General features: G+C 38.7%; 1 protein-coding gene across 2 annotated transcripts in view; it reads right to left on the bottom strand.

Annotated features, from left to right (window-relative positions):
- paxip1 (PAX interacting (with transcription-activation domain) protein 1) overlaps positions 1-24,168 on the bottom strand; it is a 96,965-nt gene that overhangs the window by 925 nt on the left and 71,872 nt on the right. For both annotated transcript variants that reach the window (XM_086042751.1, XM_086042752.1), the window contains 2 exons: positions 7,328-7,403; positions 7,134-7,193 (listed from right to left, as the gene is read on the bottom strand). In XM_086042751.1, the coding sequence (XP_085898877.1) occupies positions 7,134-7,193; positions 7,328-7,403 (136 nt within the window). The remainder of the gene's footprint in view (positions 1-7,133; positions 7,194-7,327; positions 7,404-24,168) is intronic.

Genomic DNA, 24,168 nt, shown 5'->3' with positions numbered 1-24,168 from the left:
GTAACTATAATCTATTGACTATCTATTGACTGATCTAAGTATGGGATGTAAACACTGGCTACGTTTACATGGTTTTTAATTCGATCAGATTTTGGGTTAAAATTATGATTGATGCATTGTTTTCATGGACACTTAAAATACTGATCCGATTAGGATTTGCGTGTTCATGCATCAGATTTTAGAGCAGAACAGATTATTTTGACATGCGCGGATTGACCATGTACCGGAAGTAGTAGAAGAAGCCGTAGCGACATCCGTCCCATCAAAACATCGCTTCGTCTAGATCTGCTTTAAACGTTAGCGTTATTTCGCATATTTTTCCCGTTTGCGCTATTACGTCAAGTTGAGCTGCAAATGTACCAGTTTGGTCTTGCGCCCGCCATGTCTTTTGCTTGCTCTGCCTCTACGAGCTTCCAGGAATAACAGAAACGCGTATACTGATGTCACAGACACGCAAGGTAAACACGGACTGTTCCGAAATTTTCGAATAAGTGTTTTCATGTGCGTCGATCAGATTAACAATCAACATAAACCACCTCTATTGTTCGGAATAAAATCCTGATCGGAATCGGCTTGATCGGATCAGAATATTCAGAATGGTATTTAATACGAATAATTGTGTCCATGTAAATATAAATGTAGCCACTGATTTAGCTGTCCAATTAAAAAAAAAATAATAATAGCATATATGAAGGTTGTTTTTTTTTCTGCTCATCTTTTATAAGTATTCCGATTTTTAATCGTAAAATGAAATGCTAATACTATCTATTTTAGTGCTCGTGAGTCTGTGGTGTAGAAAAGGCTCATAACACTTACTGTATCTAGATTAGGGATAGACCGATTATCGGCTGGGCCGATTGTCGGCACTGATATTTGGCTTTTTGACAAATATCGGCGTCTGCCTTATTTAAAACTCTGCTGGCTGATAATGAATCGATTTAAAACTGTGGAAATCAAAACAAAGATATGTGAAAGTTTAACATTTCTGTCATTTTCAAATTTTCATTTACTGTAGAAAACTACATGGAACGATTGTTTAAGTTTACCAATCCTGGGTGCTCCCTGAACTTTTTGTTAGAATTTTATAATAGAGATGAATACTGTCAAAAAATTCTTGTCCTAATGATTTTTTTTTAATAAAAGAAAATCACCATTATGCAAACCTGAAACATTGTTCAATAAACATGCTTCAGAAGTTACAGGGGGCGCTGCTGAGCTTTCAATGGAGTAAGACGTGTGTTAAGAAGCTCCTGTCGGTTATAATTGTGCTTTTTGCGGGGGGGTTTTCCCCGTTCCGTTGCATTTTGTTTTACTTTAGGCTTGTAACCTAACGTTATGATGGCTGGCAAAAGTGCGAAAACCCGCAGCAGTGTTCAAACTCAATTGAGGCCCGCTCTGCTCGCCGCGACCACATCTCAGAGTATTTCGCCAGCTCCCACTGTGGCATGACCAGGACGTCGCCACGTCAATGCAGATATTTTCAAAAAGGAACTTCACGAGGCACTGAGCGATGCTTTGTCTACTATTAAGCTTGATTTGCAAGCCGTGAAGACACAGTTGGCTAATGAAAGAGCAGCTACCGAGGCTACTGTTGCTATGCTAAGAGGCACTGTTGGCGAGATGGAACAGGCACTCTCTGGGTGTACGGATGATATTGTGCAAATAAAAACTACGATAGAGAGCCTGACTGCTACCGTTGCCAAGTTGGAGAATAAGTGTGAAGATATGGAGTCCAGATCACGCCGTAATAACATCAGGATTGTCGGAGTACCGGAGGAGCCCAATTCGTGCTTGACTACTGCTGTGGCTGCTATGCTAAAGGAGGTATTCAGTCTGGAAAAGGAGCCGCTTGGACCGGGCCCACCGTAGCGTTCAACCTAAACCCAAGCCCGACGAACGACCCAGAGCGATTGTATGCAGATTTCACTATTCCAGGGATTGTGCTGACATCATCCGCCGTGCAAGGGAGCTTCAGCAGGTCAAAGTTGGGAGGTTCGCCATCTCTGTCTTTCCAGACTACACAGCCAAGGTTGCTCGAGCCTGGGCTGCATTCAATGATGTCAGGCGACAACTTCGACGGTGCTCGATATGGACTATTTCATCCAGCTCGCCTTCGCATTACCTACAACGGTGTGGAGATGGATTTTGTGTCGGCGGAGAAGGCCGGCGAGTATGTCAAAACTTTGATTTCCAAGTAGGCTAGCGAGTATGTCTAAACTTTGATTTTCAAGTAGTTTAGACTAGAGCATTTTGTTGTTAAGTTTTTTTTAGTGTACTGTATATTTTGGGGAAGTTTTTCACACATATTGTAGTTACTTGTGGTGATTTATATGTTTGCAAATGTTATTCATTTATATTTTTTAAATTTATTTGTCCTTTTCTTACACTACTACATAGTTGTGTACATTCAATGGGAGTTTTATGATTATTCACATTTGTTTTATTGGTTACTGTGATGTATCTGTTTGTGTTTGGAGGCAATATGGATAGAATGGTGTGTTTGTGCCTTTTTAATTACTTTTTTTTTATTACATTTTTTTTCTTTCTAGTTAATTTTGAATAATTGCACTTTATTGTTTTGTTTCGTTTTTGTTTTGTCTATCTTAGAATTCTGTTTTGGCTTAGGTGGGTTATTTATGTATTTATTTATTTAGTTTTCACCTTATTGATGTTTTTTGATTGATTTTAATGACACATTTTTATTATTATTATTTTAACTTGATTAAGTATGTGTGCAATTTTATGCAACGTTGTGTGAATGTACCCTGTGCATTCTGTTGGTTGGATTTGGAACCGGCAGGGTTTCTTCTACTTGCTGTTGATTGGTTCACTTTTCTGTGTCTCTGTTTGCACAATTGTTTTGGTTGCTTTGGGGAACAATGCTGTCTGCTTTTTTGATTGTTGTTGTTTATGGAGACTTTGGATACATATTTGTTTTGGGGTTTTGTGGGAGGGTGCCTCACCTCGGCTATCCCTGGTTGTTTCTATATTTGTTGTTTATTTTACTTGAATGGTTAGTATCAATGTAGATTCCAGTTTAGCTGGAACAGGCACACATGCTAAATTTGTTCGTTGGAACATCAGAGGGATGGGTGATCCCATTAAGGGGTCTAAGGTTTTCACACAGTTGAAGCGCTTAAATTCTGCTGTAGTGTTTCTACAGGAGACTCACCTTCGGCTCACCATAGACTGCACTGTCCTTTTGTTGGACAAGTCTTTCATTCTAGTTTTAATTCAAGGCGAGGGGGGTTGCCATTTTAATTCACAAAAAAATACCGTTTTCACCTTCTAAGGTTATTTCTGATACGAATGGCAGGTATTTGATAGTAGCTGGTAAGATAACAGATTTTGCTGATAAACATATATGCCCCAAATTTTGATGATACTGTATTTGCTAGGAGAGTGCTGTGCAATCTTCCCTTCTTAAATACGCATCAGGTAATCTTTGGAGGGGATTTCAATTGTGTTTTTGATCCATCCATGGATCGGTCTATTCCCCGTAAAGTGACTCAGTCTTCTATGGCTAAAACGTTTGCTGATTTTATGAAGGAGAATGGGCTTGTGGACCCATGGCGACATCGTAATCGTAATTTTCTTTCTTTTCCAAGGTGCATCAATCGTATTCTAGGATTGATTATCTTTTTACAGATATTGCTCTTAATTCTCGTGTAGTTTTTTCTGAATATTTTGGCATCATAATATCTGATCAGGCTCCATTACTATTGGACATTCAACTGTCTTAATTACGAGTACATTCCTCCCTGTTGGAGATTTGATTCTCTACTATTGGCAGACCAAGAATTCAACAATTATATTTTGACTTCTATTGATGATTTTCTTTCTTTCAACCAGAACGATGCAACTTCGTATTCCCTACTATGGGAGAAGTTGAAAGCATTGCTTAGAGGACAGATCCTTTCCTACACAGCATTCACTAAAAAAAGGCTCGATTCTAGGCAGGATGAGATTGCAATTGCGATCAGTAAATTGGACCAAAAATGTGCGAGTGAATCCTTCTCCGGAACTACTTAAAGAGCGTATTGATTTACAAGCAGAATTTAAAAATGAATTTAGAGAAGAGTGTGTGTTTTCCTGTTAATGCCAGAGCATGTCTCTTACATCAATCTGATTTACCCTTTTTTTTTACTTCATCTGGTTTTAATTACTTGGGTATTAATGTGACACACGGTCTTTCTCTAACCTCTCATCTGCCAATTTTACTCGTCTCGTCTCAAAAGTTTCATCGGATAGTCAAAGATGGAGCAACCTCCTCCTCTCATTGATCGGCAGGATTGCTGTTGTAAAAATGAATATATGACCGAAATGTCTATAGTTTTTTTCAGTCAATCCCTCTTTTTTTACCAAAGCGTTTTTTTGATTTCCCGGATAAGATTATTGGTTCTTTTGTTTGGAGCAGGAAACAACCTAGAGTTCGCAAAACTTTGTTGCAAAGTTGTTATCTTAGTGGTGGTCTAGCATTACCTAATTTTATTATTGGGCAGCAAATGTACATAAACTTAGCTTTTGGCTGAATGCTCCTGATTCTTCGTGGTGTAGACTGGAACTTTCATCCGATAGGGGTTCTTCCTTACCAGCCCTGCTGTATTCCCCTTTGTCCATGAAACCTTCATTCTATACAGACAACCCAGTGGTTATCAATACTCTCAGGATTTGGTATCAGTTTAGGAAGCGCTTTAACTTCATAGATGCTTCCCTCTCGGGCCCATTACATAACAACCACTTGTTTCCTCAGTCACTTTCGGACCCAGTATTTTTAATGTGGCATGACAAGGGTATTAAACAATTCAATAATCCATATGTATGTATGTCTTTGATAGTTTCGCTAGCCTGTCTGATGCTTATGATGCTATTGTATAGGGTCCATTTTTTAAAATCCAGACTCTCTGAAATGTATCCAGATGTCCTGGATAAATGTGACAAATGCCAAGGTTTTCCCTGTAACCTGTCATATGTTTTTTTTTGTCCTGACCTTGTTAATTTTTGGACTGGATATTTTGGGACTATGTCTGCTGTACTCCAGGTGAATTTGCAGCCTTCCCCATTGGTTGCAATATTTGGTGTACCTGACAAATCTCTTGCATTAAGTGCCTCTCAAAAGGATATTATAGCTTTCACTTCCTTACTGGCAAGACGTTCTTTATTATTGCATTGGAAGTCCCCTAAGACTCCTATCTCTATATGGCTCATACACACCATGTTTTTTTTTTTTAATTGAGAAGATTAAATACACTTTGAGGGGGTTCACTGAGGGCTTTTAAAAAAAATGGCAGCCCCTAATAGCTTACTTTAAGGAGTTGAAGCTATTACCCACTTAGACATGTGCCTGTTTTGATTAAAATTAAAAAAAAAATATATTACAATTAAATAAATAAAAGAATAAAATAAAATGTATTTTGTTTTACGTTTCTAATTTTGTATAGTCAATTTACCACACTGACCATGCTAGGTCGAGCCGAGGTGGGGCATGGGTGTGGGGTGTTGTTTTCATTTGTTTGTGAATATGCATAATACGTATTTGTAACTGGTCATTGAACTGATGTCACTGTTAGTTTGCTTATTCAAGTAAAAAAAAAAAAAAACAGTATATGTATCATAGTTATTATACATATATTTTTTTGTGACAAAAATATTTTGGAAAAAAAAAGACGTTACAACAAAGTTAAGAGTAAATTTTTCTTTAGATTTTGATGCCAATAGAGTGATCCCTCGCTACTTCGCTCTTCAACTTTCGCGCCCTCAGTGCATTGCGGATTTTTCAGAATGATTCATAAATCAAAAATGAAACAACACAGCCATATCAGGAGCTATATTGCAGAAAGAAGCATTGTTTCAAAGATATGAGTTGACTCGGAGGCTTTGTGCATACCCGCAGGCACTCATAAAAGGTGGTGACTGGTTCCCAGCGCGAGATCGACCAACGAGAGCACAAGTGGATTTACTTTATCAACACACTGCACTGTACGTGAGCTGACTCGCGCTTTTCGCAGCCTCTCGCTTCGTCTCATCCACTATTCAAATGTGCCGTTGATTTAGTCAGAGTCAAGCCGGATACTTTCTCCTGCATATTTGTAATGATGTGTTTGCTCTAATAAAGTTTTGTAAAAATCGGATGGTACAGTAGAACAGCTGTGTTTATAATTTGTGAGCCCAGCGCAACGCGCTCTCGGAAGGCCAGCGGCACGGACGACTTAAGACATCGCCAAGTGTGAAAGTGTTTGTTACTTTTGTCTTAGTTTCTCTTAAAACAGCTTATCTTAACTACAATCCCGCGTTGCATTTTATCCAAAGTACTTTATTGATGTTGTTGTGCAAAGATAAAATTAATGCATGATCCCCCCAGCGGCCATTCTTCTTCGTTTTTTAAATGAAGTAGCAGGAGAAGAAGAAGAGAAAGCAGGCGAAGAAAAAGCAGGCAAAGAAGAGTGAGGGAAGAAGAAGCGGCCGCTTTTACTTTCACTTTTCACAACGGTGACAAGCGTTTTAAAGTGCAGGTTTGCATAAATTACACTATGGCATTCTAGTGAAGGTAAGTCAATTTTATGATAAAAATTAAAACTTTAACGTAGTTTTTAGCGAACGTTTCGTCGTGCTCGTCAGCTGCCGCGGTCGATCGAAGCTAAATTCTGATCACAGCCTGCAAGCTTGGTATTTATATTCTTCATTTTGCATTTTTATAGTTAAATTGATTGTTTAACAAGTATTTAGAAGTGTGGGAACCATGTAGAGGTTCGCAACAGCGCAACAGAGGCGCAAATTCCCCAAAATAAAACTGTACAATAAATATCATATAAAATAATATTCATAATCATAAGTCAGACTTTACTTTGCGGGTTTCACTTATCGCGGCGGGTGCTGTCCACCCATTAACCGTGATGAATGAGGGATCACTGTATTTTCCTTTTCACTGATAATGAATATTGGTAATCGGCCTCCTTGACTACTAATAATCGGTATCGGCCCTGAAAAAAGCATATCGGTCTAGCTCTAATCTATGTAGAGTATTTTTCATTTATTTTTTTATTTTTTTTTAATGGAACCACCAATAATGTAACCTTAATTGAACTGCGGGAAATGAGAGCTCATGGAGTTGGATGAAGTGTAAAAAGGATATGAATCATAGTTAAGTTTCTGGGTCAGAACTCCGGTCAGAATGAACTCAGCGTTGTGGACATCTAAACAGAGACACGTCACAGATTCAACAAACCCCCTCATAGATCATTATGCTCAATGCTTTAATCATCTATAATAGTGCATAGCGACACAGCTCCTACACGCTGTGTGTGTTGCGCGTGTGTGTAGACCTTACCAATGTTTTTAAGGAAGTACTCTCTGCACAGGTGTAGATCATTGTCACAGGAAATCAAGATGATCTCTGGGAGATTCTGCAGCAACACAAAAAGCCCTTTGTAATTCTCACAGTATTTATACTTTATTTTTCTTTTTTCCACCCAATACACTAACTAGCAATTTAGCCTATGAAACACCAAGTGTCTGGATGTAAATTGTTTTTAGACTGTGTCTGAGGCCATTATTCATACAAATAGTCAAAGATAATTTCCTCAAATGAAGGTAACATTTATTAACAAATGGCCTTAATGGGAGTACTGTACACAGTCTTTGTTAAATGCTAAATGTTAAACTGTGTGGATTATGTTTGTGTTGTCCAGTGAATTGCACTACTGTGCATTACTGCACTGCTGCTTGAAAGCAGCAGAGCCACAGTCACGAATGCACTTTCAGCCGTTAATTGAACTGGACAAATGTTTAAACACGCACATGCAAAATGAGAACATTTGCAAGAAACTACAGAGGGGAAATGGGAGAAAAACGCCTTTTGCAAAATAAGGCAAGACTTTCATTCATGTTAATACTTCCAGGTCAATTTGGCTCAATGACCAACTGAAACAAAAACGATGGCATGCATTCACCCATGGGAGAGTGTGATACAGTTTTACTTTGAATTTGGCCCAAAATATAAAAGACATCAAATTGCCGCTTGCCAGTAAACCTGTTTGCTGTGAAAACAGGGGACGCCGTCTCATTTCATCACCATATTTGAAGGGACAGAACGTGACGAGAGTATACTAATGTTCTTCCCCCCAAAATAAATTAATAAATCAAATCAAATACTTTTTGTGGACGTGAGACTGATAGGTGTAGCAGCTAGCAAGCTGTAGCATACACTAACAAAATATGTGATAACGCACAAACACAAATCTTACACCCCTGTGGTCAACTTGGGGGCAATCTACGGTCTGCCAGTCAGTCAATGGCGATCGACGGGTTCGGTACTACGGTTGTGCAGATTGATCCAAGATTCTATAAAATCGATATTAAAGGGATGGTTGGGCCGGGATGACCACGTTTTCACTAACAATTTCATTTTATATCATCAGGAAAATGAAGAGTTGTCATTTTCTATTTTATCCATTCATTTTGCAGAAATTAGGAAATAAGTGACCCCATGAATAACGCCCCTTGTTAAAGAGGAGAATGGCCACGCCACCTTCGTTCTATCCTTGCTCGGTCAGAGTCACTGGAGGAACCGATTACAAACTTTCCATGGGAAATCAGTGTACTTTCATTGCTTACAATGTCCAAAAACACTGATCAATTGGCACCCAAATTTATGTGGACATCCCTACAAAAGGATTAACCTCTCCGTGGTTGATTTATATTAGAATGAGGAAATGTGGAAGTGAGCACAACTACATAGATTTATGCCTGAAGACTGAGACTAAAGTGGAATGAGGAGACGTGCACATTTATTTGGATGAGGAATGGCCCCAGTTTTTTTACCTACTACACGCCGTCCAATTTGGAACATAAGAGCCGAAATGGTGTGTTCCAATGCGGCCACACTCGGCTGTGGAGTCGGATGCGCACGCTCAAGACCGCCCCGGTGTTCGATGAGGTCTTACCTCACTCTGACGCCGCTTCACTCTCGCGGCTGCAAGCGGTGTCGGACAACGCACGCGACTGCTTGGGAGGCAACCCCGCGACAAGACGACGCAGGCTCATGACCACTACCACACGCTGTGCGGACAGTTAGGAGCTAATGTTGTTGTGCTAACGCCTTTTGTTTTAACGGCCTGAAGCTAGTTGTTGCTATTAGCTGTACCATTATCCTACTGTTAGGATGTTGTTCCCAGGGAGGGAAAAGGGGGTAACAAAGTTCCATGCTTGTCTGTTTGCTTGCTAAAGATCCATGCTTGCCTTATTGCTTGGCCGCTGCCAGTCGCCGTCTGCCTCCTGAGAGTTGACACAAGTTTAGCGTTGCTAAATGTCAGAAATATAAGCAGTCGGGGTTCGTGTGCGCATTCATGCTCTTGTCCGCTTCAGCCTGTGTAAGTGGAGAAGCGATCGCCACGCTATTTTTGATTTTGTGGAGGTGATCATGATGAGATCACATTTTATGTCAATAAATCCAAACTATTGTGCAGGGCACTTTTATACTTTCACAGGTTGAAGTGGACAAGAGCATAAATGCCTAATTAAACCAAAATGACCAGCAGAGGTAGACTAGAGTTAGTTTGTGGTTCATCTGAGAACAAAGTCCTTGATTGACCCTGTTTCAGCAGACCAGCTCAAACTAGACCTTTAGGTATTTTTGTAGATGTAACATCGAAGGATTTCAAAGTTTCCAGATAACTTGATTCTGGAAGGTTCCACTGAGGTCATCATAAGTGATGGTTACGGGGTTGCTTACCAGACCCAAACCTATAAAAGTGATTGCCTTGTAGTGGCGAGCGCTCTTTTTTTTCTTGCTTCTTAACACTAGAAAACCCAGAAGGTGGTCACTTATCACTTCTTCCTACAGTGCCCTAAGAGCGGTCAGTTTTACACCAAGCTTTCAGCTAATATCCCACATCAAGGTGTGAACAGGCACTTTTGTTGTGGAAACAAGGCAATTACTGGCAAACGGAGGAGGTGGGGGGTTACGCCAGCCCATTTGAAATAAAGTTTAGTTGCGCAGTCACTTTGTCTTTGAATGAGTTACTACGTGAATTGCCACTGAGAAACTTAGATGAAATCAACACGTTTTTTTCTGTTCTTGTTTATATTTATTGATTAGCTAAAATAGTGTTTAACTGTCTGACTGATACAGTATATACAAAGAAATTGAATTTGAAGTCAATCCAATCACAATTTTGTTTCTTTTTAGGAATACACCAAGAACAAAATTACAAGTACCAGAATCCTATCAGTTATACAAAATATACTACATGTATAAAAAAAATAGTACAATATATGTAAAACACAACGTTGAGCAGAGAGGTATTGCTCTCATAGATGTGTGATGATGGCCTGGATGGCCTGCCATAGTCTGTGTGCAGCTCTGCCTTTTTTGAAGTTGGAGGTGTTCATTTGGTGTAGTCTCGTTTTGTGCATCTCTGCTCTTTTTGAAGTTGGAGGTGTTCATTTGGTGTAGTCTCGTTTTGCTTTCCTGATACCACGGGACAGGTAGGCTCTCACTGTTCTCAGATTGGATTCATCCCCAGCTCTGAAGGTGACGTCTGGCCTTGCATCTCAAAACAATTGTACAAGTGTGCTCACTTATTTTCGTCGATAGAGGGCTCTGTCTGTCTGTATGTTTGCAATGCTTTTCGAGCCCTGACGAAACTCAAAATTTTCAAAGATGCAAGCACACACCGTTCAATGAGATATGCCCTTTAGGCTACTCAATCATGGCTACTGCTGATTAAAGCCATGTCATTTTTTGCTTTTCATTTCTTCAACTTACTTTTATTACTTTTGCCAAGCTATGTGTTTGTGAACAACAAAGTCTAAAGACAGGTAAGATAACTTTATTTAGGCTAGTCAATGCTGGCTTTCCCCAACACCCAGTGGAGGTCTGTTGACTTCTGTTCAGTTGTTTGCAAGAAGTACACCTATTATACAAAGCACCAAAACGCCATCCATTTGCATCTCAACACAATTGAACAAGTGTACTAACTTGTTTTTGACGACTGATGGCCCTATGCAATAGCTGCTTTTGTACTTGTTTGCAAGTACACTTTTTTTATACAAAGCACCATAACACCCGCCGTTCGCATCACCAACACAATTGCATAAGTGTGCTAACTTGTTTTTAATGACTGATGGCCTATGCAATAGCTACTTTTGTACTTGTTTGCAAGTACACTTTTTTTATACAAAGCACCATAACACCCGCTGTTTGCATCTCAGAACAATTGTACAAGTGTGCTAACTTATTCTTGCCGGCTGAGTGCTCTATGCAACAGCTGCATAGCAATTTGCAGATATGTTTGCAATGCTTTTCGAGCCCTGATGAAGCCCAACATTTTCTAAGATGCAAGCACATGCCGTTCAATGAGATATGCCCTTTAAGCTACTCAATCACGGCTACCGCTGACTAAAAAAGTTAAATCGATAATTGTAGTTTACTATTATCGCGCCAGATAAAAAAATAAAAAATAAAAACAATAACTAGAGCTGCAAGCAGCTATAAAGGGCCCTTGCAGCCCTGGCAACGTTGGGATGTTGGCACGTTGGGATGCTCGCACATCAGAATTGAATCATCGAAATTATCACGTGGATAAAGTTACAGCAGCTTTTGTAGTCAATGTGAGTCCAAACTTTAAAGTAAATTCAAAATGGCGGACTTCCTCTTAGATTTATTATATGGCACCAAGAGGCTTTTTTGTAGGTCTCTTTCTGTTTTAGATACTCGCAAATCTTCGTACATGTTGGTGGAGCGTGCAACCGGGGCCATTTTTTAAACATTTTCTAGGGGCGGTAACGAGCCATCTTTGAAAGATTGCACAATTGAAAAATAAATTATTGATTAATTTACCAGGCCTTCTATGTGTGCAGTTTCATAATTTTTCGTGCATGTTTACATATTCTCAAAATCAGCACTGTGTTATTGGCAAACTGCGTTACCATGGCAACACCTTTTTGCAAAAAATCTCAAACTTGTGTTTTAACATCATGAAGGCCTAAACACTCTTCCGAGCAAATATGAGGGAGATCTGGCTAACCTGCTAGGAGAGAAACATGAAAGAATAAAACATGTACTTCATTTAGCCAGTAGGTGGCCACTACGATGAAAAGTTAGTTCATAGATGTCTTCAGGTGTAGACTCTCATCAAATGTGTGACATTTGGAGACAATTTTATCTTGTGGATCACATTACAGCTGCTTTTAAAGTCAAAAGTCAATGTGATGCTGAATTGTAAAGTAAATTCAAAATGGCGGACTTCCTGTTAGGTTCAGCACATAGCCCAAGAGACTTTTTTGTAGGTGTTGACCTGTAAGATATACCATCAAATTTTCATTGATATAGGTGAAACGTACGACTGGGGTTGATTTTTAAGAAAATTATAGGGGGCGCTAGCGAGCCATTTTTTAAACAATTGCGACGTAAAACAAAAAAAAGATGATTTCACCAGGCCTGATGTGTGTGCAGTTTTGTGAGATTTCATGCATGTTTAGACCATCTAATTCAGCGTAGTTTTATTTGCGAACTGCCCGTTGCCATGGCGACAGCTTTTTACGAAAAATCACAAATATCGTATTTTAACATCCGGAAGGTCTACTGAGTCTTCCGAGCAATTCTGAGGTCGACCTGGTTAACCTGTGAGGAGGAAAAGATCAAAGAATAAAACATGTACTTTCTTTAGCCAGTAGGTGGCGCTACCAGTACGATGAAAAATGAGTTCGAAATGTCTTCAGGCTTCGACTTTTATCAAATGTTAGTAGGGTTTCAGAAGAAATTATCATGTGGGTCAAGTTCCAGCAGCTACTGTAATCAGAGCAAATTCATACTTTAAACTTAATCAATTCAAAATGGCCAACTTCCTGTTTAGTTTAGCATATGGCTCCAAGAGACTTTTTGTAGGCCTTGAACTGTTCCATATACCACCAATTTTTTTGTAGCTCTCGAAGAAACGTACAACCGGCGCTGGATTTTTAAACATTTCTAGGGGCGCTAGCGAGCCATTTTTTTACAAGTTCCACAAAAAAATATTGATGATTTTGCCAGGCCTGATGTATGTGCAAAGTTTCGTGAGATTTCGAGCATGTTCAGACCCTCAAAATGAGCGTTGATTTTTTGGCCAACTGTGTGTTGCCATGGCAAAAGCTGATTGCGAAAAATCACAAATTTCATATTCTAATATTAGGAAGTCGTAAACACCTTTACAAGCAAAGATGAGGTGGATCTGGTTAACCTGCTAGGATAAAAACATAAAAGAAAAAAACATGTATTTCCTTCCGCCACTAGGTGGCGCAACCACTACGATGAAAATTAAGTTAGATGTCTTCAGCCCCTGGCTATCATCAAATAGGAAAAATTTCGAGACGTTTGGATGATCTGAGTCAAGTTAAAACTGTATTTATTGTCACATTGAATAATCAAATTTTGCGACACCGTCATGGCCACGCCCTTCACCGAAAAGTCACAATATTCGGCGTAGAGCAAGACCAATGTCTTGAGGCCTTTCTGACAAATTTTCAGTCGGATTCGTTCAACGGGCTCCGTGCAATAAACAGAAATGTAAAAAATGATAATTTTTGTCGCTACTAGGTGGCGCGATATGTATAATGGAATATTATCATATAGATGTCTTTAGGTCGCTCCTCTTTACGTACAGGTGAAGTTTGGGATTTTTTGGAGCATGTGCAGGGGAGTTATTAAGGTTTTTCTCCTGTATGGTGAAGGAAATAAATTACGCCAAATTTAAGGCCCCGCCCCTGTCGTATAGTTTATCGAAAACTCAAAAAAAATGTTCCCAGTTGTTGCCCCAGGTCTTAAGATGATATATCCGAAATTTGAAGTCAATCGGAAGAATCGTCTGGGACATGGGTGCAAATGTATGCACCCTGTAAACGTGCAAAAATGGTCCAAAATTGGACATTCAAAAATTCATAGCTCACTTCATGTACACTTTATAGACTATGGCTGCAATGGACCTTTTTGTATGTCTCGGGGTGCTACACGTGCCTGACAGTTTTCGTAGGCCTAGGTCAATTGGGCTGGAATTCTATTTTGTTTTCCTACACTAGGTGGCGCTACAGAGTCATTACATTTGCGTCGTTTACGGCGACTTTAAAATATCAAATTTTTCGCCAGGCCTGATGAGACTGCAAAGTTTGGTGAGTTTTCGTGCATGTTCAGGGGTTCAAAAATGCGATCATTTGGTCTGAAAAACAAAACAAAAACAAATAATAGTAATAATTTCTACAAAAACAATAGGGACCTCGCAGCGGTCTCTGCTTGGGCCCTAACTAGACGTGTGGACATGGCTGAAGTCATGTTTAGCTTTTTGTTTCTTCAACTTATTTTTGTTATTTTTGCCAAGGTATGCGTTTGTGAACATCAAAGTCTAAAGACAGGTAAGATAACTTTATTTAGGCTAGTCAATGTGGCTTTACCCAACACCCAGTGGAGGTCTGTTGGCTTCTGTTCAGCCCGGGGAGAAGTGATGCTTTTTATCTGGGTCACATCAGAAATGCACTTCGTGTTTAGGAGGTCACAGTGTCTGTGTATTTATTATTGTCTATGTAGTAATGTAAGATCTGAATCTATATGACAAAACATTTCCAACACTAACTTTATTATTATTATTATTATTACTGTGGTTATTATTGCTGCCTGCTTTTATTGTAGTTATCATTGCTGCATACTTGAACATTTCACAATCTGTGAATCAAACCAGTGTTGAGGCGCAGTGGAGGTCCTCTCAGGCCAAATTGTCTGCTTCAAAACTGGTTTGGCAACATTCTCACTCTGTCTGCATGCTGGCATTAGCATAACAATGATGTGGTCTGATATTCTAATGTGGGGGATGGGGCGGGCTTTGGATGTCTTCAGAGTAGAGCTGGGGTGCTGTTGAGTTGGAAAATGTACATGTTGCAGTTTTGGTAGGACAGTCTTGAGATCAGTATGATTAAAATCGCCAGTGAGGATGATGAAGCAATCAGGGTCTGAGTAACTTAGATGAAATGAACACGTTTTTTTTCTTTTTGTTGATATTGAACAAAAAGAAGAACTAGATGAACTAGAAGAGTGTGTGACTGACCAGTGGTGGAGAACACCTAATGAATCCGATAAGATAAATTGTTTCTTTCATTTTGACACAAAATGACACACTTGGAGCTCTTGGTGAAAAAAAAAACAGAATAAGGCCTGCAACATACTGTACCTGAGTGCTTTTGGCAACTGTTGAATGTGCCAACTGAGATATGGTCTTTAGGCTACTCAATCATGGCTACCGCTGAAGTGTTGTAGTTTTCTATTGTTGTCATGTCATGTCATGTCATCTTCCACACCGCTTATCCTGTACAGGGTCGCGGGGAGATGCTGGAGCCTATCCCAGCAGACAATGGGCGAAAGGCAGACTACACCCTGAACTGGTCACCAACCAGTAGCAGGGCACACAAAGACAGTCACTGAGTGGGAACCGATCCCACGCTGCCTGCACACAACTCAGGCGTGTGTACCACTACACCATCAGTGACTTACTATTACTGTGCCAAATTAAAAAAAAAAAAAAAAAAAGATACAAGAGGTGTCGACATGGCTGAAGTCATTTTTAGCTTTTTGTTTCTTCACTTCATTTTTTTTGCCAGGCTGTGTTTGTGAATTACAAAGTCTAATGACTGCTATAGATAACATAATTTAGGCTAGTGAATGCTGGCCCCAAACAAATGGTCAATGAAGAGTAGTCTGCCTTTCATACCTGAGGGCTACCATTTCCCCCCGCTTTGCAATGCTAGATATCACCCCACAACCACCCATCCACCACACCCCCACACACCCTCCACCACCAATCCTCCCACTCCCCCTCCCTGCCATACCCCATACTGCTTTGGCAGGTAATGGCCAATTTACATATGAAAGGTTGATAATTGTAGCCAGCAGAGTTGTTATATAAAAACCTAGGTGATATTTTACCGCTTTCTGGGCATTCAAGGAGTTGTAAAAGTCCTGGGTTTTCTAGTGTTACAAGACAGTGCTAGAATAAAGAATTTTTCTGTTTGAGGATTTTGTGTAAGATGCAAAGACTAACTGATTATCTTACTTCTTTGGGAAATAGCCACATTTGTATATTATACTATGAACAGATGAGAAGGATTTTTTTTTAACCCATTAAGGCCTGAAGCGCCTTTCTAAACATCTCTCTAAAACCTAAGGTCGTCTTTGGAATCACCCTCGAAAACCTGAAGTTTTCCCGGAAATTCAACACCTAGAAAATAATTAAAATCTCAGCCCCTGTAGCAGAAACATAATTCCGACATAATAGACATGCGGCTTTCAAACTGGCATAAGTTTATTCCTGGTTACTGTTTCAATCAAAGATGTAAAAATTTTTTTTTTTTTTTTTTTTTTTATCAGTGCAAGAGAAGCACTGTTTTTAACTTAATCCCATCCTCTATTCCAGGGGTGGGCAATTTCGGCCCTCATATCGTGCCTGTTTTCCATCTGTCCCTGCTACAACATACCTGATTCAAATGATCATATAATCAGCAAAGTCTGAAGAAGCTGGATAATGATCCTGATCATTTGAATCAGGTGGGTTGCACCAGGATGACATCAAGCATGCAGGATACCGGCCCTCGAGGGCCGGAATTGCCCACCCCTGCTCTCTTCTGTTACAAAGACTTCAATATTGTCATTGTCTACAAACATATATCTTAACCATATATCACGACTGGTTCAAAGTCCGCGTCGTCTTTTTCACTTCGACGGCGTCCGCAATTACTGGCGGGAATTACTGACATCCTCCGAGGAGTCACGACACCGTCACGTGTATATTCCGATGCATTTTATTGGCCAGGAGACTGACAATTGGATTTAAAAAAGAAAATGACATATACGCTCTCCCGGTTTTAAAGGTAGAAACACGCAACAGCACTTCCGTCTTTAGTGGTAGAAATGCGGATATGCACTCTCGGCTTTAATGGGTTAACCCAGGAGAAGAAAGAAGAGTCATTATTAGCATCAATTGCTTCTAAAGATCCCAACTGTCATAGTTTGAGTTGGTATTTGTGGAAGTTTCGACCAGATCATTCTGATATTTCACTGAAAAGAACGTTTTAATTACAGTATTTTTACCCTTTTGTTAAATTGCTTTTGTAGCCATTTTCATTGGGACCTTGCGGATTTATGCGGTTTGAAGCATTTGGGAAGTGATTTGAAGTCTTTGTTTTCCCAACTGGAACTTATTTTGTCTTTTATTTCCAATACATGGATGGAATGTTTCAACCAGATTTAGCAGTGAGTAGAACTATTTCATGAATAAAATTCCTATTTGTGAATCATTGTATTGTCTTTATTATTGATTCATTGCTTGAATGTTCTTGCTTATTTTCCAGCTTTCTTAATAAAGCATTTTCTAAAACCAAGAGATATCTCTGCTACCCTTTTTTATTCCACCACATTCAAAATTGAAAGTACAGTATAATAACGCCAGTGTCATATAAAGTGCGAAAATGTTAGTTCGACTGTATGAAGAAATCATTGAGTCCAGAAGATCATAACGCTGATTTTCAAATCATTTAAGTGAGTAACTAACAAGTGCACCAGATCATTAGAGAGGAAGCTGATTTAAAAAAAACAAACACGGATATATTCACATATAGCTTACTTTTGAATGGTTACTGGATATAGATGTGGGCTAATTTCAATAAGATTCAATTCTAAGGAGTTCTGCTTGAAGGGGAAGTCAACCCCAATATATTTTTTTCACGAATATGTTCGATGCAGGCTCACTTGTTGAAACAAGGCATTCTGATCAATATTGCGTTTGTGGAATAAGAGTTAATCCACCTGTTTTTAGCATCTCTGGGGACGGCTATTTTGAAAATGACTGAAAATGATATCACAGTTGCTCAGGGCTCAGACAACGACCAATCACAGCTCACCTGTTTTCTTAAACTGAGCCATGATTGGTCGTTATTTGAGCCCTCGGGGCATCTGTGATGTCATTTTCAGTCGACAGAAGTGATAAAATGGCAGACACCTGAGATGGTCAAAAATGGATGGATTTTACAACTTAACTCATATTCCACAAACAAAATATTAATCAGAATGCCTTGTTTTAACTAGGGGGCCTGCATATAACATAATCGGAAAAAAAAATATGTTTGGGTTGACTTCCCCTTCAATTGAAAAAACAAGCATTGGATTCAACTCACGCAACTCATCACAACTGCTCAGGTAACGACCAATCACGGCTGACCTGTTTTCTGAAGCTGAGCCGTGGTTGGTCGTTACCTGAGCCCTGAGCAGTTGTGATGTAATTTTCAGTCAACACAAGTGAAAATGTCCGCCCCCACAATTTTTTTGAGGAGTAATGGAGGCACAATCGATTGCGGGTGTTTTGATTTAAGTCACGACAGTGATATAGACGACACGTTCGCGGACTTTAAAGCCATGAAACCATCCAAACGTGATGTATGGTTAAGATATAGGTTCGTAGACAATGACAATTTCAAGGTCTTTGTAAGAGAATAAGAGCATGGTAATTACCAGTCGATTTTTAAATTAAAAACAGTTCTTCACTTGCATCTTCAATTGAAACAGTAAAGATTAATAAACTCAGGCCTAAACTCTCATTATGGAATTATGTTTCTATCTGCTACAGGGGCTGACATATTAATTATTTTGTAGGTGGCAAAAATCACAGGTGACCCCCGCTATTCGCAAGAAGACACCATGCCAGCGCATGAATAGCGAAAATTCGCATATACCGTATTTTACGGACTATAAGTCATGCTTTTTTTTTTTCATTGTTTGGCCAGGGGTGCGACATACTCTGGAGCGACTTATGTGTGAAATTATTAACACATTATTACTGTCATGGCTTGTTAGTGCTGACTTGTATTTATGATGTTTTGTCTCCCTCTGCAGGCGCTTTAGGGAGGCAAAACATCATAAATAAAGTCAGCACTAACAAGCCATGACAATTCTAAATCATTTCACATGTTATTGTAACCCACATAAAGAAACATAAGATACATCCTAAAAGCTATTAAAATGCATGAATAATTTAAACGGTTAAAGCCTAAAGTCTAGTCTGTCATCATCATCATGTCATCTTCCAAACCGCTTATCCTAAACAGGGTCGCGGGGAGGTGCTGGAGTCTATCCCAGCCGTCAACGGGCGAAGGCAGACTAAACCCCGAACTGGTCGCCAGCCAGTCGCAGGGCACACACAGACACCGTCCCTGAGCGGGAATCGATCCCACGCTGCCCGCACACAACTCAGGCGTGTGTACCACTACACTATCAGTGACTTTAAAGTCTAGTCTGTTTTGTTAAATAAGTAATTAAAATGGTATGATAAAAAGACTATTTGACTGTTAAGGCCTTGCTAGTCGAGGAAGCCAACTTATCCAAACAGCTAAACATTCACAGCCAAAACGCCACAGACTCTAGGTGTGCAGCGAGGTTGCCTGTTTATATTGTGAAACTGCACAAGAAACAGAAAATACTATCAATCTATGCATTACATACACATGTATTTTCATAGACATGAACAAGATGAGCCTATGCTAACAATTAGCGATCACGATTAGCATTAGCGATAGCGATTAGTATGTTCAGTCAACAACCTACAAATCATCCACAACTCAGCTCCTATATAAATGTTGCATGCTCATTACGCACAATTGTCTAAGTTACTTACAGACGATGGTTGAACAAGAATGAACCACAAACAGGCAGTTGCCTGCCTCTGGCTGGGGTATTGCATCATGCAGCCACATACGTAAGAAGCCGAGCACAGAGGAGACAAAGACATAATTACGACCAAATACATAAATACTTTTGGAGATTTGGAAACATTCTAAATGGTCGGGGATAAATAAAAGACTTATTTAATCGATCTACAACCGTTTTGGTGAATTTAAAGTTCCATCCATCCATCCATTATCTGTACCGCTTCTCCTCACAAGGGTCGCGGGGCGTGCTGGAGCCTATCCCAGCTGTCTTTGGGCAGTAGGCGCGGGACACCCTGAACTGGTTGCCAGCCAATCGCAGGGCACACAGAGACAAACATCCGCACTCACAATCACACCTAGGGGCAATTTAGAGTATCCAATCAACTTACCATGCATGTTTTTGGAATGTGGGAGGAAACCGGAGTGCCCGGAGAAAACCCACGCAGGCACGGGGAGAACATGCAAACTCCACACAGGGAGGCCGGAGCCGGGATCGAACCCACGACCTCTGAACTGTGAGGCGGACGTGCTAACCAGTCGACCACCGTGCCGCCCAAGAATTTGAATTTAAAGTTATCTTACAGTAACTTTCTTGTATGCTACATGTGTGAATGTTAGCTAAATGTTACCATCGTAGCTCAGTGGGAATGATGTGTACTAAGCGCACAACTTCCTCCCAAAATGCGACTTAAGCTACAGTGTGACTTATATGTTTTTTTCCCTTTATTATGCATTTTATGGCTGGTGCGACTTGTACTCCGGAGCGACTTATAGTCCGGAAAATCCGGTAATTGATACCCATTGAAATGTATTGTGGGGGGTGGGTTTATTTTAGGCACTGTATATTATACAAAGGCAGTTTTGAAAATGCACCTCAGAGACCACATTTTGCAAGCCTACCACCAATTTCTTCAGCAGACGTGCAAGCAAAATGTCATCACAAAAGACTTCTAGTATTCCCTCAAGTGACGAAGGAATTTGTTACACATTCTGAAGTCATGACGTTGAGAAACTACTTTCGCTAAGTTTGTCTTCTTCAGGTATGGGTAGCAGAAAGATGGCAGTGAAACATCCGCCTCCTGTAAGGTGAGGCACGACCCATGCAATATAATTAGCACAGCTTGGCTATAACAGGGGTCGGCAACCCACGGCTCTATCGGCTCATTTTTTACGGCCGGTTATGGCATGACGTCAACTTTAGTGACGTCTCCCTGAAAAAGGCTCGCCTCATCATTTACCCCAAATACTCTATTTCTACCTCTGACCAAATCACTCCACTGTTGAAATACCCCGACACGATGCACCACATTTACTTCCGTAAACACGTTGCGAGTGACGTTGTCTCTTCTTCTGCGTAGTATGCGAGTCACTTTACTCACAATTATGTTCACACAAGAAAAGAGACCAAAGTCTCATTTAAAATGTAATATGAACGCATACCCCAAAAAATAGATTTTTCTTAAAAAGACGGCATTTTACAGTGCTGCGTAAAGATGAAAATGACTTCCCAGCCTTGATTTGCAGACACTGCATGTGTGCAAAGGTTCAGGAGCAGAAGCCCCATGAACCAGGTAAAATAAATATTCAGGCAGTTATTTTGCAAATATTTATGTTCATTGTTCAGTGAAATAGTGCTCTTTGTTTCACTGTATTTTTAAATTCAAGTCAATCTACATGCTTCGAAAGCCAGGAAAAATGTGTGAAATTTGTATTTTATTTCAGAAAAACTTTTACTGTATTCATGTTGCACCATATCTAAGGGGCACAAATATAGTAAAAGTACAGTCAATTTTCAAATAGTATTTTCTAGCTTTTCCCAAATATCTTGCCTGTCCCTAAAATGTGTCACTACCGAAACACACAATTGCAGAAGAATAAAAGTAATTCTACTATCCGATTCATATTTTTTTTCCATATTCCCCTCTAGAGTATTTATATAAATTAATATACATGGTTTTAACATCAAAATCAACCTAAATGGATTTTTATCAGAATTTAATATTAGCTTTTCCGAAATAAATCAAAATCTATATGCTATTTTTCATTGTAAAATGTAAAAAGTTGATCATATTGACTTCAAAAGTCATCATTAATTAAAACAAACATACCCTTAAACAATCATTGTCAAAAATTGTTGGTTGATAATTCAATACCTTTTATTTTTGTTAAATCATCACTTTTTTCGGTAGTGACTGCAAAATTTCAGATGTGACCATATTGTTGCTGCTGTTGCAGTAATACTTTGTGTGAGGGTAGCATTGTAATCACTTAAATACTTTTGCTATATTTGAACTTTTAACGTGTATTATAACTAATGAAACATTTTTTTTCCCATTTTCTAGTGCTTTGTGCTGTACTCAGGATCGCAGCTGACTTACGGCAATAGCAGGGTACACGCTGGATCGGTCACCTGTCCATCACAGGGCTCTTGATCATTGAAAAACTGTGGTTTCACCTTCCAAATGAAAATTTCATTGGAATGACAAACATTTTTGTAACATACATTTCCCTGTATGTATGTTCCCTCTCTCTCTGTTTTTGAGAGACATCTGGTGGTCTTGTCTTTTGCTCCATGTTCTTCTGACTTTCCTTTGCTCTCTGCTGGATACTTCTGGTAGACTTAGCTTTCCTTCTTCCTTCCATCTCTTATTTCTTTCTCTTTCCTTTATTAAATATTCTTTAGATTTCACTGGGTCATTCTCACCCTTCGCCTGTACTCTGTCTCTTTCTAGGCTTTTTGGCATTTTGGTGTTTTTCCGTTCAAATTAAGATCCATCCATCCATCCACTTACTCTATTCAAAAAGAAACATCATATTGTCATTACCGAAACCATTATGTCACGACCGAAACCTATCTGTATGTTTCGGTAGTGACTGTTTTGGTTTTATTTTTCCCTTCAAATTAAGATAAAATATGGCATAGAATATAGTTAAAATCAGAAGGATCTATGCATGACATATGTATCTATGTATTATATTATGTAAAACTTACTGAATTCAAAAATAAACATTATATTGTCCTTAAAGAAACCATTGTCACAACCGAAACCTTTCTGTATGTTTCGGTAGTGACTGTTTCGGTTTTAATTTTCCTTTCAAATTAAGATAAAATATGGAATACAATATTGTTAAAGTCAGAAAGATCTATGTATAACATATGTATCTATGATTTATATTATTTAAAACTTACTTTATTCAAAAAGAAACATCATATTCTCACTTCCGAAACCATTATGTCACTACCGAAACGTTTCGGTAGTGCCCGTTTCGGTGGTGACGTTTTGTGATAGTTGTTAAAAATACTCAACAATGCTAGGCACAATGTGGCTACCACAGACAGGTTTGAGCATGTGTACAGAGATAGAAAACAGTACATTTAGCATTAAAATCAAAAGTGCTCATTTTATTGCCGAAATGAGGTGTTCGGTAGTGATGGTCCTAAAAACCACATGCTGATTTTCAGACTTTGGAGGGCACATAACTTAATAATGCTGTCAACTAATTACTCGCCATGTGGCCAGTGATGAAAATGAATGTAATGTCTCTTACTGGTGAAATTTTGAAAAGTTGGGACAGGTTTTTTTTTTTACATACAAACTTCTAATTTGAAAAAAATCTAGAAAATCAATGTAAATCTTTCACCATACATTTAAAAACAATTAGGGGTGTAACGTACGCTAAATCACATTTTGGTTCGTTTTTTTGGAAACCGGTTCCGTATATCTTCGGTACAAAAAACAAGCTTTTTTTTAATTATGTTTTTTTTTTTAAAAGATGACAAGTAAATGGTACATTATTTAGAAAAAATAAATAAAAGCGAACCATTCCGGTGATATTCTAAGAAATTACACCAGAATAAAAAATACACTAACAATAAAGATCTCTTAATTGAGTAAATTATTAAGACACCGAAATCTTTAAACACTCAGCAGCAAAAGCCTATGACACACCATGTATATACATGTATATACATATATATACATATATATACATGTATATACATGTATATACATACATGTGTATATACATATATACATACATGTATATACATATATATACATATATATACATATATACGTATATACATATATATACATATATACATGTATATACATATATACGTATATACATATATATACATATATACATGTATATACATATATACATGTGTATATACATGTATATACATATATACATGTGTATATACATGTATATACATATATACATGTGTATATACATGTATATACATATATACATGTGTATATACATGTATATACATATATACATGTGTATATACATATATATACATATATACATGTGTATATACATATATATACATATATACATGTGTATATACATATATATACATATATACATGTGTATATACATATATATACATATATACATGTGTATATACATATATATATACATATATACATGTGTATATACATATAT

Source organism: Filicampus tigris, chromosome 10 (assembly GCF_054856515.1).
Source record: "Filicampus tigris isolate MCC_2025a chromosome 10, RoL_Ftig_1.0, whole genome shotgun sequence".
NCBI lineage: Eukaryota > Metazoa > Chordata > Actinopteri > Syngnathiformes > Syngnathidae > Filicampus > Filicampus tigris.
This window is presented reverse-complemented; position numbering and strand designations above follow the sequence as displayed.